The 10,933-nt window shown below is 66.1% G+C and overlaps 2 protein-coding genes across 6 annotated transcripts; both read right to left on the bottom strand.

Moving 5' to 3' along the window:
* Nucleotides 1–67: 67 nt before the first annotated feature.
* On the bottom strand, nt 68–2,550 carry NAT14 (N-acetyltransferase 14 (putative)). 3 transcript variants are annotated; one of them, XM_055410712.2, is made up of 3 exons: nt 2,462–2,550; nt 2,004–2,119; nt 68–1,217 (listed from the first exon to the last, which is right to left on the bottom strand). In XM_055410712.2, the coding sequence occupies exons 2-3, from the start codon at nt 2,073–2,075 to the stop codon at nt 669–671; spliced, it is 621 nt and encodes a 206-aa protein (XP_055266687.1). In that variant the 5' UTR covers nt 2,076–2,119; nt 2,462–2,550; the 3' UTR covers nt 68–668. The 3 variants fall into 3 exon arrangements, with proteins under 3 accessions (XP_055266687.1, XP_055266686.1, XP_055266685.1); XM_055410711.2 differs by having other exon boundaries at nt 2,514–2,547; XM_055410710.2 differs by having other exon boundaries at nt 2,365–2,493.
* A 699-nt stretch (nt 2,551–3,249) lies between these two features.
* ZNF628 (zinc finger protein 628) lies at nt 3,250–9,748 on the bottom strand. Of its 3 annotated transcripts, none has more exons than XM_055411169.2 (2): nt 9,542–9,748; nt 3,250–6,474 (listed from the first exon to the last, which is right to left on the bottom strand). In XM_055411169.2, exon 2 carries the CDS (start codon nt 6,467–6,469, stop codon nt 3,374–3,376), a length of 3,096 nt encoding a protein of 1,031 aa, XP_055267144.2. In that variant the 5' UTR covers nt 6,470–6,474; nt 9,542–9,748; the 3' UTR covers nt 3,250–3,373. The 3 variants fall into 3 exon arrangements, with proteins under 3 accessions (XP_055267144.2, XP_088686437.1, XP_088686436.1); XM_088830311.1 differs by lacking the exon at nt 9,542–9,748 and adding an exon at nt 8,698–9,392; XM_088830310.1 differs by lacking the exon at nt 9,542–9,748 and adding an exon at nt 6,997–7,020.
* Between the last annotated feature and the right edge of the window lie 1,185 nt (nt 9,749–10,933).

The raw sequence follows: 10,933 nt of genomic DNA, 5'->3' as shown, positions 1-10,933 counted from the left end.
GGAGGGGCCAGACAGAAGTGGTGGGTGCGGAGGCAGACTGGAAAAGGCATCAGAGAGAGATGGCGCGCAGCAGTAACAGGCTTTATTAACAAACGGGTGTAAAAAACCGTATGGGTCTGGCCGCCCTTCTGAGCTCCCACCTTCCTGGGGAGGGGCTGGCTAGGCCACCCTGTGCCCACCACCCCCTCCCCGGGGCTCTCTCCAGGCAGACAACCCTCCCCTGCAGAGGCTTCGCTCAGCCCCTCTCTGCCTCTGCAGCCTCACCCCCTCCAAGCACAGGCATCGCCCCCCACCCCACTCCCCGGGGCTGGGGGGGCCCTTGTCCCTGTCTGGGGTGCCCCTTCCTGAATCCTAACCCCAGCGGGGGACATACTTGCTCGGCCTCCTTTCCTGCCACATGTCATAGCACAAGCGACACAGGCTTGGCAGACAAACAGATAAGGAGATTTCAGTGCAGACAGAATCTGAGACACGGGTTGGACGGGTTCACCTCTCTAAGAAGTTCAAACACTACGGATGGGCGTCAGGCTGTGGCGGGGTCTCTTGCCCTCTGCAGGCCTCAGCTGCTGGGCCCTGGGGGGTGGGGATTCAGGGAAGGATGGTGTGGACGTGCCTGCACACAGCAGGTGCTCACTAAGTGCTGCTTTTCCTCCCGCCAGGGTCTGGAGTCACAGTTCCTTGCTGAACTCGCGCACCAGCGTGTAGCCCATGCAGCCCCAGCTCCCCTCGGCCTGGTAGCCACAGCCCTCCAGCATCCCGGCCACGCCCCACGCTGCCACGGCCACCGGGACCACCAGGCGTGCCCGGGGCTCTCCCATGCCGCCGGCCCAGGCTCGCGCCCGGGACTCGGCAAAGGCCAGCAGGCGCCTGCCTACACCTCGGCGGCGGTGCCAGCGGGACACCGAGAGGCGCGTGACCCGGGCCCCGTCCCCGGCACCGGAGCCTGGGGCCAGGGCCAGGACCCCGCACACATCCCCCGAGCCCCGCACTGCCACCCAGGGTCCCCCGAGGCCGCCGGGCGGGGGCAGTGAGCCCCAGTGGGCCCGCAGGCCCAGCTTCATGGCCGCCACAGCCAGGAACACGGGCAGGAGGAGGGCCAGGGCGAAGGACGCCAGGACGAAGCGAAGGCCGCTGCTGGCTGCAGCCAGGAGGAGCAGGGCTGGTGGCCGGGTCAGTGCGTGAAGGGCCACGCGGTTCTCTGTGTCCTTCACGCCAGCCTGTGGGCAGGAGGAGCCGTCAGTGTGGGGGCTCCCCTGGCGGCAGGCAGTGGGGGCGGAGACAGGCCCTGCCCGGGGTGGGAGCGATCAGAGGGGAGGGGACAGCAGTGAGCTGGGGCCTGTGGCAGGCATGCCACGGCGTGAACACACTGCTGGCTGGCACACTGGGCTCTGAATGGGATCGGGTGAATTAGGAACGGGGGGCGCTCTGGGTTCAGTGAAATTGCAGGCGTAAGGCACCAGGGGAGGCTGGACAGAGGAGCCGCCCCACCAAGAGAGGAAGCTGGAAGCGGCCTGGGGGTCCTCGACAGCCAGGCTCAGAGGAGTAGGAGGCCAGGGCACAGGGCTGAGGGGAAGTGGGAAGATGGAAGGGCTTGTACTGCAGGGGGCACGACTTGGATCCATGGTGGGGGAGCACTAACATCCCATGTACCATGTGGCATGGCCACACACACACACACACACGCAAAACCATTCTCGATCCCCAGGTTAGGGAGAAGGCACTAGAGAGAGGAGAGTCCAAGGCTGGAAGTGTCTTAGGAGCAAAAGATTGCTCTCCAGCGTCAGCGCTGGCTCAGGAGGGTGGCTGAAGCCACTCGGGATGCCACCCCGCCCCCTCCGCGGCTCCGTGGTGCCCCTCATTCTGTCCCCGCCCCTCCCAAGCTCATTGGTGTACCCGCTCTGTACCCGGTCCCTCCCGGACTTTCTGGGGTCCCACCCCCCACCCCCAAGTGGTCCCCTCCGTCCCACGACCCCGGGCCCAGTGGCGCTGCTAATGGCTCTCACCTTCAGCATTTCCAGCACTAAGGGTTTCTCATCTTCCCTCATCTCCCGCACCGACAGGTGGCTGGGGGCCATGGCAGCCCCCAGGCTCCCGCGCCCCCAAAGGAGCAGGCGCGCACCTGGCGAAAACAAGCAGGTCAGTGTCAGGAGGGCACCTCTTGTTTCCCAAAGTGCCCCAGAGCTGCGGGCCAGCAGCGGCAGCGTGTCCAGGTCAGGACGCGGGGATGCTGGCGGCCTCCAGGGGAGGGCCGAGACAGGACAGGCTTCCCGGTCAACCCAGCGACCTTCCGAAAGCCTCTCGGGTGAAGCCCGCCCCCGGCGGAATTCGGCGACCCACGCCTAAAAGCCTGGTGCCCGCCAACACCTGCCAGCACCGCGCTGCCTCCAGGCCCAGCGGCTGCCCTCGGGGTGAGTGAACCCCCCATCCAGGGAAAGGACCGCGCTCCCCGCCCCCAGCGCGCCTCTGCCCCCGGCCGCCCCCGAGCGGCGCCTGTCGCAGGAACGAGGACTTGCAGACACGTCCGTGGTTCGCTCCCGCTTTTGACAAGGTGCGGGGGGGGGGGGGGGGGCCTCCGGCGGAAGTGACGTCAGACCCGCGCACTGGGGGCGGGGCGCCGCCTGCTCTCGGCCTTAGCAACCGTTGTCAAGCGTCTGGCCGAATGGGTTAGAGCCAGGAGGAGCGGCGGAGAGAGCGGGGCGTGCGGGACGCTGGTAGTGGAGCGTGCCGGACGGAAGGGCCTGGAACTGTAGACGGGGTGGGGGCGGGCAGCGGGGCCTACCCAGCGTGCACCCGACCGGCTTCCCGACGGCCCCTCGTTGCTAAGCGACTTGAGCGCGGGGGCGGGGCCGCGAAGGCGGCTTGAGTCCCACTGGCTCCCCGACTTCCGTGGGCGGGGCTGCGACAGCATCTCAGACCCACAGGTTCCCCAGCTGCCCAGCAGGGCTCTCAGTGACCGTCGGGATAAGCATCCCCGCCATCCACCTGTTTTTCTGCGCGAGGAGGGGCGCGGTCACTTACAGAGAATAAGTGGCAGCGCCGGGGTTCCAGATTCCAGCGCCTCCCCCATCCCGTGACCGTTGCATCCCTTTTCTTAAAAAATGGATAAACAGGGCCCCACATAGGAGCAGCGGCGGGCCCCAAGATGCAGAGTCACCTGCGAACCAGGAAGCAGGAGACTCCCCAGTTCCCAAGTGGTGGCTATGGTCATGACATTGACCTCCCACCCCACCAAGAAGAATAAACACAAGAGAGGGGATTCCGGTCTTTATTAGCAAGCCCAGCCTGCAGCTCCCCTCCCCCAGCCCAGCCCAGCCCAGGAGGAGATGGGGTAGTGGCCTCTTTGTGGCGGGGGAAGAGGTACTGGTGGTCCGACTCAAAACGTGTGCACCAGCTGGACCGCGGGCAGAGTCTGGACAATCTGGATGGAGGGCAGGCCCTGTGGGGCCACGCCCCCGGGTGCCGCTCCTGCGGGTACCACTTGTACCATCTGGGGGCCCGGGGCCGCAGGGACGCCCGCGGGAGCAGAGGCTGGGCCAGGTGGTGGGGGCGCCAGCAGCTGCAGCGCAGCGGCGCCTCCCCCAGCGCTGCTGTTCTCCAGCAGCTCTGCGGCCGGGGCGCTGCGGATAATGAGCAGCTTCTGTCCGGGAGGGCCGGAGGCGGGCGGCTCCGCCAGCCCCGACGGTAAGGTCTCTACCTCCTGCACACACAGTTGGGTCTGCTCCCCGTCGGCCCCGCTCAGCACCAGCACGCTCTGCAGCCCCTCCTCCGTCTGCAGCGTCTCAAAGAGCACATCCGGGACCACCCCCGGGCCAGCCTCGGCCTCGCCAGGCTCCCCTGGGCCAGGGTCCGCCAGCAACTCCTCCGCCGCCCCGCTCTGAACCACCAGCAGGTTAGGCGCCTCGGTGGTCACGGCTCCCCCGCTGGAACTGGACAGTGGACCCGTCACAGGCTGGAGCTGGACTGTGGTCACCTCCTGGGCCGGCTGGAGCTGGACAGTGGTCAGTTCCGGGGCTGGACGAAGGGGCTGGAGCTGAACCCCACTCACTTCCTGCGGGCCTGTCTCCCCACCCGCCACGTTCTGCAGAACTATGAGGCTCTGCCCTGCCACGTTCGCCCCAGCGTTGCTTCCTCTCTGCACGCCTAACCCCCCAGGGCCTGGCAGCCAGACTACTCCAGCCCCCAGCCCAGCTTTCCCCGCGGCCCGCGGGCCCTGCGGGGCGCAGCTGGCCCCCCCAGCGGGGCCAGAGGTGGGCAGCAGGATGAGCTTGGGGGGCGCTGGCGGGGGCGGGGGCGTGGGCGGCTGGACGCTGCTGGGGATCAGCTGCAGGCCCTGAGCGGTCTGCACCAGGAGAAACGTCTGCGAGTTGGGAGCGGCGGGGCCAGGGGCCGCGGCCGGGGCTGTTCCCCCGGCCACCTCTAGGGAGAGCGTGGCCTGGAGGTGGGGGAGGACGTGTACATCCTGGGTGGCCGATGGGGCAGGGGCAGCGGCCAGCTGGGCCGGGGGCTGGGGGCCGGCCGCGGGGACCGCGGGGGCATGCGTCCTCAGGTGCCGCTGCAAGTAGGCGGCCATGACAAAGCTGCGGCCACAGACCGGGCAGGCGAAGGGCCGCTCGGCCGAGTGCGTGCGCTGGTGCAGCAGCAGGTTGGAGGAGTGCGTGAAGGTCTTGGGGCAGAGCGGGCAGCGGAAGGGCCGCTCCCCCGTGTGCACGCGCTGGTGCTGCCGCAGGTTGGAGGTCTGCGCGAAGCTCTTGCCGCACACGCCGCAGGCGTGGGGCCGCTCGCCCGTGTGCACGTGCCGGTGGCGCCGCAGGCACGACGTGTTGCGGAAGGCCTTGCCGCACTCGCCGCAGGCGTAGGGCCGCTCGCCCGAGTGCAGCCGCAGGTGGTACTGGTAGTGCGAGGACCACTTGAAGGCGAGCCCGCACTGGCCGCACGTGAAGGCGCGCAGGCCCGTGTGCACGCGCTGGTGGATGGCGAGCAGCGACGAGCGCTTGAAGGCCTTGCCGCACTCGCCGCACTGGTAGGGCCGCTCGCCGGTGTGGTCCCGCAGGTGGTAGCGCAGCCCGGACGAGCCCTTGAAGGCCTTGCCACACTCGGCGCACTTGTAGGGCCGCTCCGCCGAGGCCGGGGCGGGCGCGGGGGCCGGGGGGCCGGGTGTGGGCCCCAGCGGTTCCTGCGGGCAGGTGACCTCGGCGGCCTCGGCCTGGGGGGGCGGGCGCCCGGCCGCAGCCTCTTCCACGTGGCTCTGCTGGTGCGCCAGCAGACTGGCCAGCTGCGGGAAGGCGCCGTCACAGCTGCCGCAGCGGAACGCCTGCCCGCCCGCCACCCCGTGGCTGTGCTGGTGGCGGGAGAGACCGGCCACCGTCCGGAAGGACTTCCCGCAGGGGAGGCAGGCGAAGCCTGGGGGGGCGGCGGCGGCGGCGGCGGCGGGAGCGGGCTGGGGCAGCGGGGACCGTGGCGGCGGTGGCGGGTCTGCCTTGGGCACCTCGGAGGGCGCTGCGGCTGGCGGGGGCGGCGCGTCGGGCCCCGGGCACGGCTGGTGCTCCAGGAGCAGCTCCTCGCTGCCGAAGCCCAGCTCGCAGCCGTCGCAGCGGTACACCAGCTCCACCGTGGTCTCGGCCGCGGCCAGGAAGAGCTCGGGCACCACGGGCGGGGGCGCGGGCGGCGGCGGCGCGGGCGGGCTGGGCGGCGGCAGGGGCCCCTGCAGGTAGGCGTCGGAGACTAGGACCTTGCCACCGGCAGCGGGCTCGCGCGGCGGAGGCCCGGGGCCGGCGCCCGGGGCTGGGGCGGCAGCGGCGGCGCCGTGCGTGCGCTGGTGCAGCAGCAGGTTGGAGGAGTGCGTGAAGGTCTTGGGGCAGAGCGGGCAGCGGAAGGGCCGCTCCCCCGTGTGCACGCGCTGGTGCTGCCGCAGGTTGGTGCTCTGCGTGAAGCTCTTGCCGCACACGCCGCAGGCGTAGGGCCGCTCGCCCGTGTGCACGTGCCGGTGGCGCCGCAGGCTGGACGAGCTCTTGAAGGCCTTGGGGCAGTCCGGGCAGGGGTAGGGCCGCTCGCCCGAGTGCTGCCGCAGGTGGTACTGGTAGTGCGAGGACCACTTGAAGGCGAGCCCGCACTGGCCGCACGTGAAGGCGCGCAGGCCCGTGTGCACGCTGCGGTGGATCTGCAGCAGCGACGAGCGCTTGAAGGCCTTGGGGCAGTCGGGGCACTGGTAGGGCCGCTCGCCCGTGTGGCCCCGCTGGTGGTAGAGCAGCGCCGACGAGCCCTTGAAGGCCTTGGGGCAGTCGGGGCACTTGTAGGGCCGCTCGCCCGTGTGCGTGCGCTGGTGGTGCAGCAGGCGAGACGACCAGCGGAAGGACTTGCCGCACTCCCCACACTCATACTGCGCCGGCGGGGCGGGGGCCGCGGGCCCAGGCTTCTCGCCGGCCCCCTCGGCTGTCGAGGCCGGCGCCATGTCCGCGTGGGAGCCGACCATCACACCTGGGGAGGGACGCGGGGGTCAGGGCAGGCCGGGGGCTCCCCGCACCTCCACTCACACGCCGGACTATCGCAGCCCCACACCCACAGGCTGGCCCTTTCAGAGGCAGGGAGCACCTCCCTTCGGACAAGGAGGTTGCCCACGATGGAGGCCTTGGGTGCTCAACGGGAAACTTCGGGCACACTGGGAGGAGCTGGTCACTCCCCGATACGGGGCATCCCCTCCCGAAGGCGGGAGGACTCTCTCCCCGACCCCCTAAAGACAGGCGTGTCCTTGAAGGACGCCTGGTCTCTAGCGCCCTGGCTCTGGCTCTTTCGGCTGGCTAGCTCTAAAGACCTCCTCCTCCATCCTGCCTTAGTACCTGCTCCCACTGCCGAAGCCCCTTCCCTCTAGACGAAGCCTCTGCGACACCCACTCTCCACTGCCATGCATCCTGCTCCAGCGTCCCCTCCTGGCGGCCGAACCCACCACTGACCCTGCAGCCCACACCCTAGCCCCCATCCAGACCCTCGCCACCCCCTTACCCAGCATAGGTGCTGCTGGTGACCCGAAGCCGCCTGGCTTCCGTCTCCCTGCACATCCAAGCCCAAGGATCTCAAAGCTCCCTCCCCATCGCCCTGCGCTGCCCACCAGGTGACACTTGGCGCCTCTCCTCTCCTCTCCCCTCTTGCTCTTAGCAGGTGGGGTCTGCCACTGACCCTGTGGCTGAGAAAATACAAGCAACCAGAACAGAATGTTCCCACGATGCAGCAGTTCCCCAGTGGTTCTCAACAGGGCGATGTGATCTGCACGCCCCCACTACATACTTGCAGACTGGGTGTGCATCTACTGGGCAGCGGCCAGAGGCGCTGCTCTACGTACTAAACGCATGGGACAGAACCACTCACCCCCCAAACAGCAAAGCGCCATCGGTTCAAAATGCCAAGGCTGCTGAGGCTGAGAAACCCTGAACTGCCCCCCACCCCTGCCATCTGCCTCCTGCCTCTGCGCCAAAGACTCCGATTTTCCTCACCTCCTGGGCCGTCCCCATCAGTACACCCACGGGCTAAGTCTCCCATCTTTAAAAAGAACAAAGACCCTTCACCCCACTTCCTCCTCCAGCTGTGGCCTCCTTTCTGTCTCCGTGCAAAGCCACCCCAACATGCCCCCAGTATACCCTTCCTCCCATCTCAAACCCTGCCAGCCAGACCCTCCCCCACACTCATGGCCTCCATGGTGCTAAACGCAGTGGTCTCTGCTCAGTGGTCAGCAGACACCTTGCTTCTCTCTCCTTGAACCACTGCCCTGGCTCCTGGGCTCCCCGCTCTCGCCTGCCAGCCCTCCTCTGTTGCGGGTGGCGGTCCTACTTGTGAATACTGGGGAGTCCAGGGCTCTGCCAGCCCTCCTCTTCTGCACCCACCCTCTCCCTGGGGGCCCCCACCACCTGGGACTCCACAATCTGCAAACGGGACCATTCCAAAACTCCTCTCCACTTGACACCTGCCCTCGGACACCTACACCCCTGCTAGGCGCCTAAAAGACACCTCACACTTAACAGGCCCCACACCTAGCTCCAGCTCCAATTGCTGCTCCTGCTGTCTCCCCTCTGTGTCCCGCCCCGCTGCAAATATCTCTTTCACCCCCAGTCTTCTCCATCTCTGAAAACACCTTTGTTTTTCCTCAGGCCAAAAGTCCCCAGGTACCCTCGACTCCTCTCTCTCTTGCTCTCTGACCAGTCCATTATCCGACTCCCCTATTCTGGCAGGAGCATCGCTGAAATCTGACAGTTCTCCTAGTTCCCATCCCTTCCCACCCCCAGCCTGCTCCCAACACAGAGGCTGAATGGAAACTGCTGACACAGACCATCTCATGGCTCTGTGCTAAGGGCTTCCACAGCTCTCATCTGACAGCAGAAGACAGGTCCCTCCCAAAAACCTACAGACCAGACTTCCCACGGCCTGTGGCCTCCTCCCCTCCCTGACTCTCTGCCTGCTGGCCTCTCCAACCCTCACAGCTCCCTGTTCACCGGGCCACAGCAGGCATGCCCGCTCCCACCTGGGGCCCTCACACAGGCCCCTGCCTAGAAGTCCCTTCCCTCCCTCACCTCCAAGGCTTTGTGGAAACGTCATCTCCGGGAAGTATTCCCTGATCACCCTACTAAACTCTGCAGTCCCTGCCAACACGCTGCAATCTCTTTCTCTACCTTATTATCCCTCCGCCATGGAGCTTATCACTTTCTAACATACTTCATAATCAGAGTTTCCTAGCATCAGCGCCGCTGAGATCTGGGGCTGGACAGGGATCCAGGGGGCTGTTCCCTGTACTGCAAGTTGGTCAGCCCCTGGCCTCTGTCCACTGGATGCTAATGGCATCTTGTTCACTGTTGCTTTCCGGCGCCAAGAGTCTGGAAGGCGTCTGCCACAGAGTGCGTGCTCGGTGAACACATCTTGAGTGAAACAAAGCGGGCCATCGCCTCTGCACAGGCCATAAAGATCCCCTTTGAGAAAAAGTGAGCGACCCCTTTGAAATGGAAGCACCTCTTTTTTTAAGAGACTACCCCAGGAAGCTGCACGTGTCTTTCAGAAGGCAACATGCCTTAAGGAGAAGACAGCCGTGCTATGGAAGGGACCGGACCCTGCTGATACAGTAAACAGCAACCCGTCAAGAGGCCAGGCCACACCCTTCCATCAGGCCCGACTTCCCCTTTAAGAGGGTTCTGCGCCCGCGTACCCACCTATCTTGCTGAGCTAAACTAGGGACTTGCTTTGAAGCCACTAGGATTCAGAAGGTTTTCCTTCAGCGTGTGGGGCACTGTCAGAGGCCTTTAGGAGGCGAATTCTTTCTGGGGGTGCGGCTTGGGGTTGAGGGGCGATGGAAAAGGGGAGACCTTAGGAACTGCACTACCTGCCCCGACCCTTTTAAAGAGCGGTCCCTTGCCCTTTAAGAGGGTGGGGCCAGCCCGGCGGACAAAAGTCGGAGGTGAGGCAGCACCCTTCCCTTTAAGGCACCCCTTCCGGTTTCACGTTCGCCGTTTCCCCAACGTCTCCGCCCTCCGGTCCCTCCCCCACCCCCGCCCCTCCGGTCTCTCACCTGCGGCCCCGACCGGGGAACGAGCGGAGGCGGCCCAGGGCCCTCCCGCAGGGGTCGACGGGAAGGCAGGGCCCCGGCGGCGGCGCGGAGGGAGCGGGGGCCGGGGAGGGGGCGGGGGCGCGCTCCCTCCCAACGGCCCCCGGCGCGAGGCACCCAACCTTTATCGGCGGCCTCTCGCGCACACAAACCCCGACGTCGCCGCCAGTGCGTCAGGACGCCACGTGCGCCGAGGCCCCACCCCTCCACCCCATTGGCTGCCGGCGGCCGCGGCGCTCTCGGGCGTTTAAGGCGCGAAGCATCCTGGGAGTTGTAGTTCTCCCGGAAGCCCGCCCACCGATCGGGTCCCCGAGGCGGTCGCTGGGATGGGACCAAGGCCAGGCGAAGCTGGGTCGGGGCGCGGGGTTGGACGTGCCCCTTTATTAGCATCGACTCCCTTTTTTCTGTAATAGAATCCCAAGCAGGCGTCGCCCTGTCACTCCTGGCCCACGCCCAGGCCCTCGGGGCTCCCGTTACCCCCGTGAGGGAAACCGAGGCCCGCAGTGCTGGCGGTTGCGGGTGTCTGTCGCCTGCTCGCGAGTGCGGCTGTCGGGCAACCTGGGCCTGGCTTTGCAGGGGGCTCGCCCAGGGCACTAAGGACTCCAGGGGGCTTAGAGGCCGCCGGGACCGTTCTGAACCCCCTGTCTGCCCTTCCCGTGTTCACCAGCCTCCAAGCCACACCGACTTTTCTGCATGCCCTCCAACCCATTTCTCAGCCGGGGCACTAGTGATATCTGGGCTGACCTCTCCTTGCTGTGGGGACTGTCTTGTACCTTGCAAGCTGGTTCAGCCTTGGCCCCACCCACCAGAGGCCAATAGGACTCCCTCCACCACATCTTAAGACGGCCCCCTCCAGACCTGACCACAGTCCCCTGGTTGAGAACTAGTGTTCCAAGGCAACGCCCCTTGGCCTGATGGCCATGCTTCATGCCACCCCGTACCCCATCCCTTCTCAATTCCTACTGGAAAGTCGCTATGTTAGGGATAGTATCAGATAGTCATACAGGTAGCTGCAGATAGGGAAACCTAGGAAACTTTAGGAGGCCACTGTAAGTTGATGATCACTCAAGACAGTTACTGGACCGTATTCCCTCCCCCGTGTTCCTTTAACTGTAAGATTGTAGCCCACTTAATCCTTGGTGGCAGGGAGGGGCATCCCTGGTAGCTCAAATGGTAAAGAATCCACCTGCAATGCAGGAGACCAGGTTTGATCCCTGGGTTTGGGAAGATCCTCTGAGAAGGAAATGGCAACCTGCTCCAGTATTCTTACCTGGAGAATGCCATGGACACGGGAGGCTGGTGGGTCTGCACTCCCTGGGGTTGCAAAGAGTCCCTTGCAACTGAGCAACTTTTTTT

The sequence above is a fragment of the Moschus berezovskii genome, chromosome 22, assembly GCF_049115385.1.
Source record: "Moschus berezovskii isolate FMDL1 chromosome 22, NW_MosBer_1.0, whole genome shotgun sequence".
Taxonomy (NCBI): Eukaryota; Metazoa; Chordata; class Mammalia; order Artiodactyla; family Moschidae; genus Moschus; species Moschus berezovskii.
The sequence above is the reverse complement of the archived record's forward strand: the minus strand, read 5'-3'. Positions and strand labels throughout refer to the sequence as shown.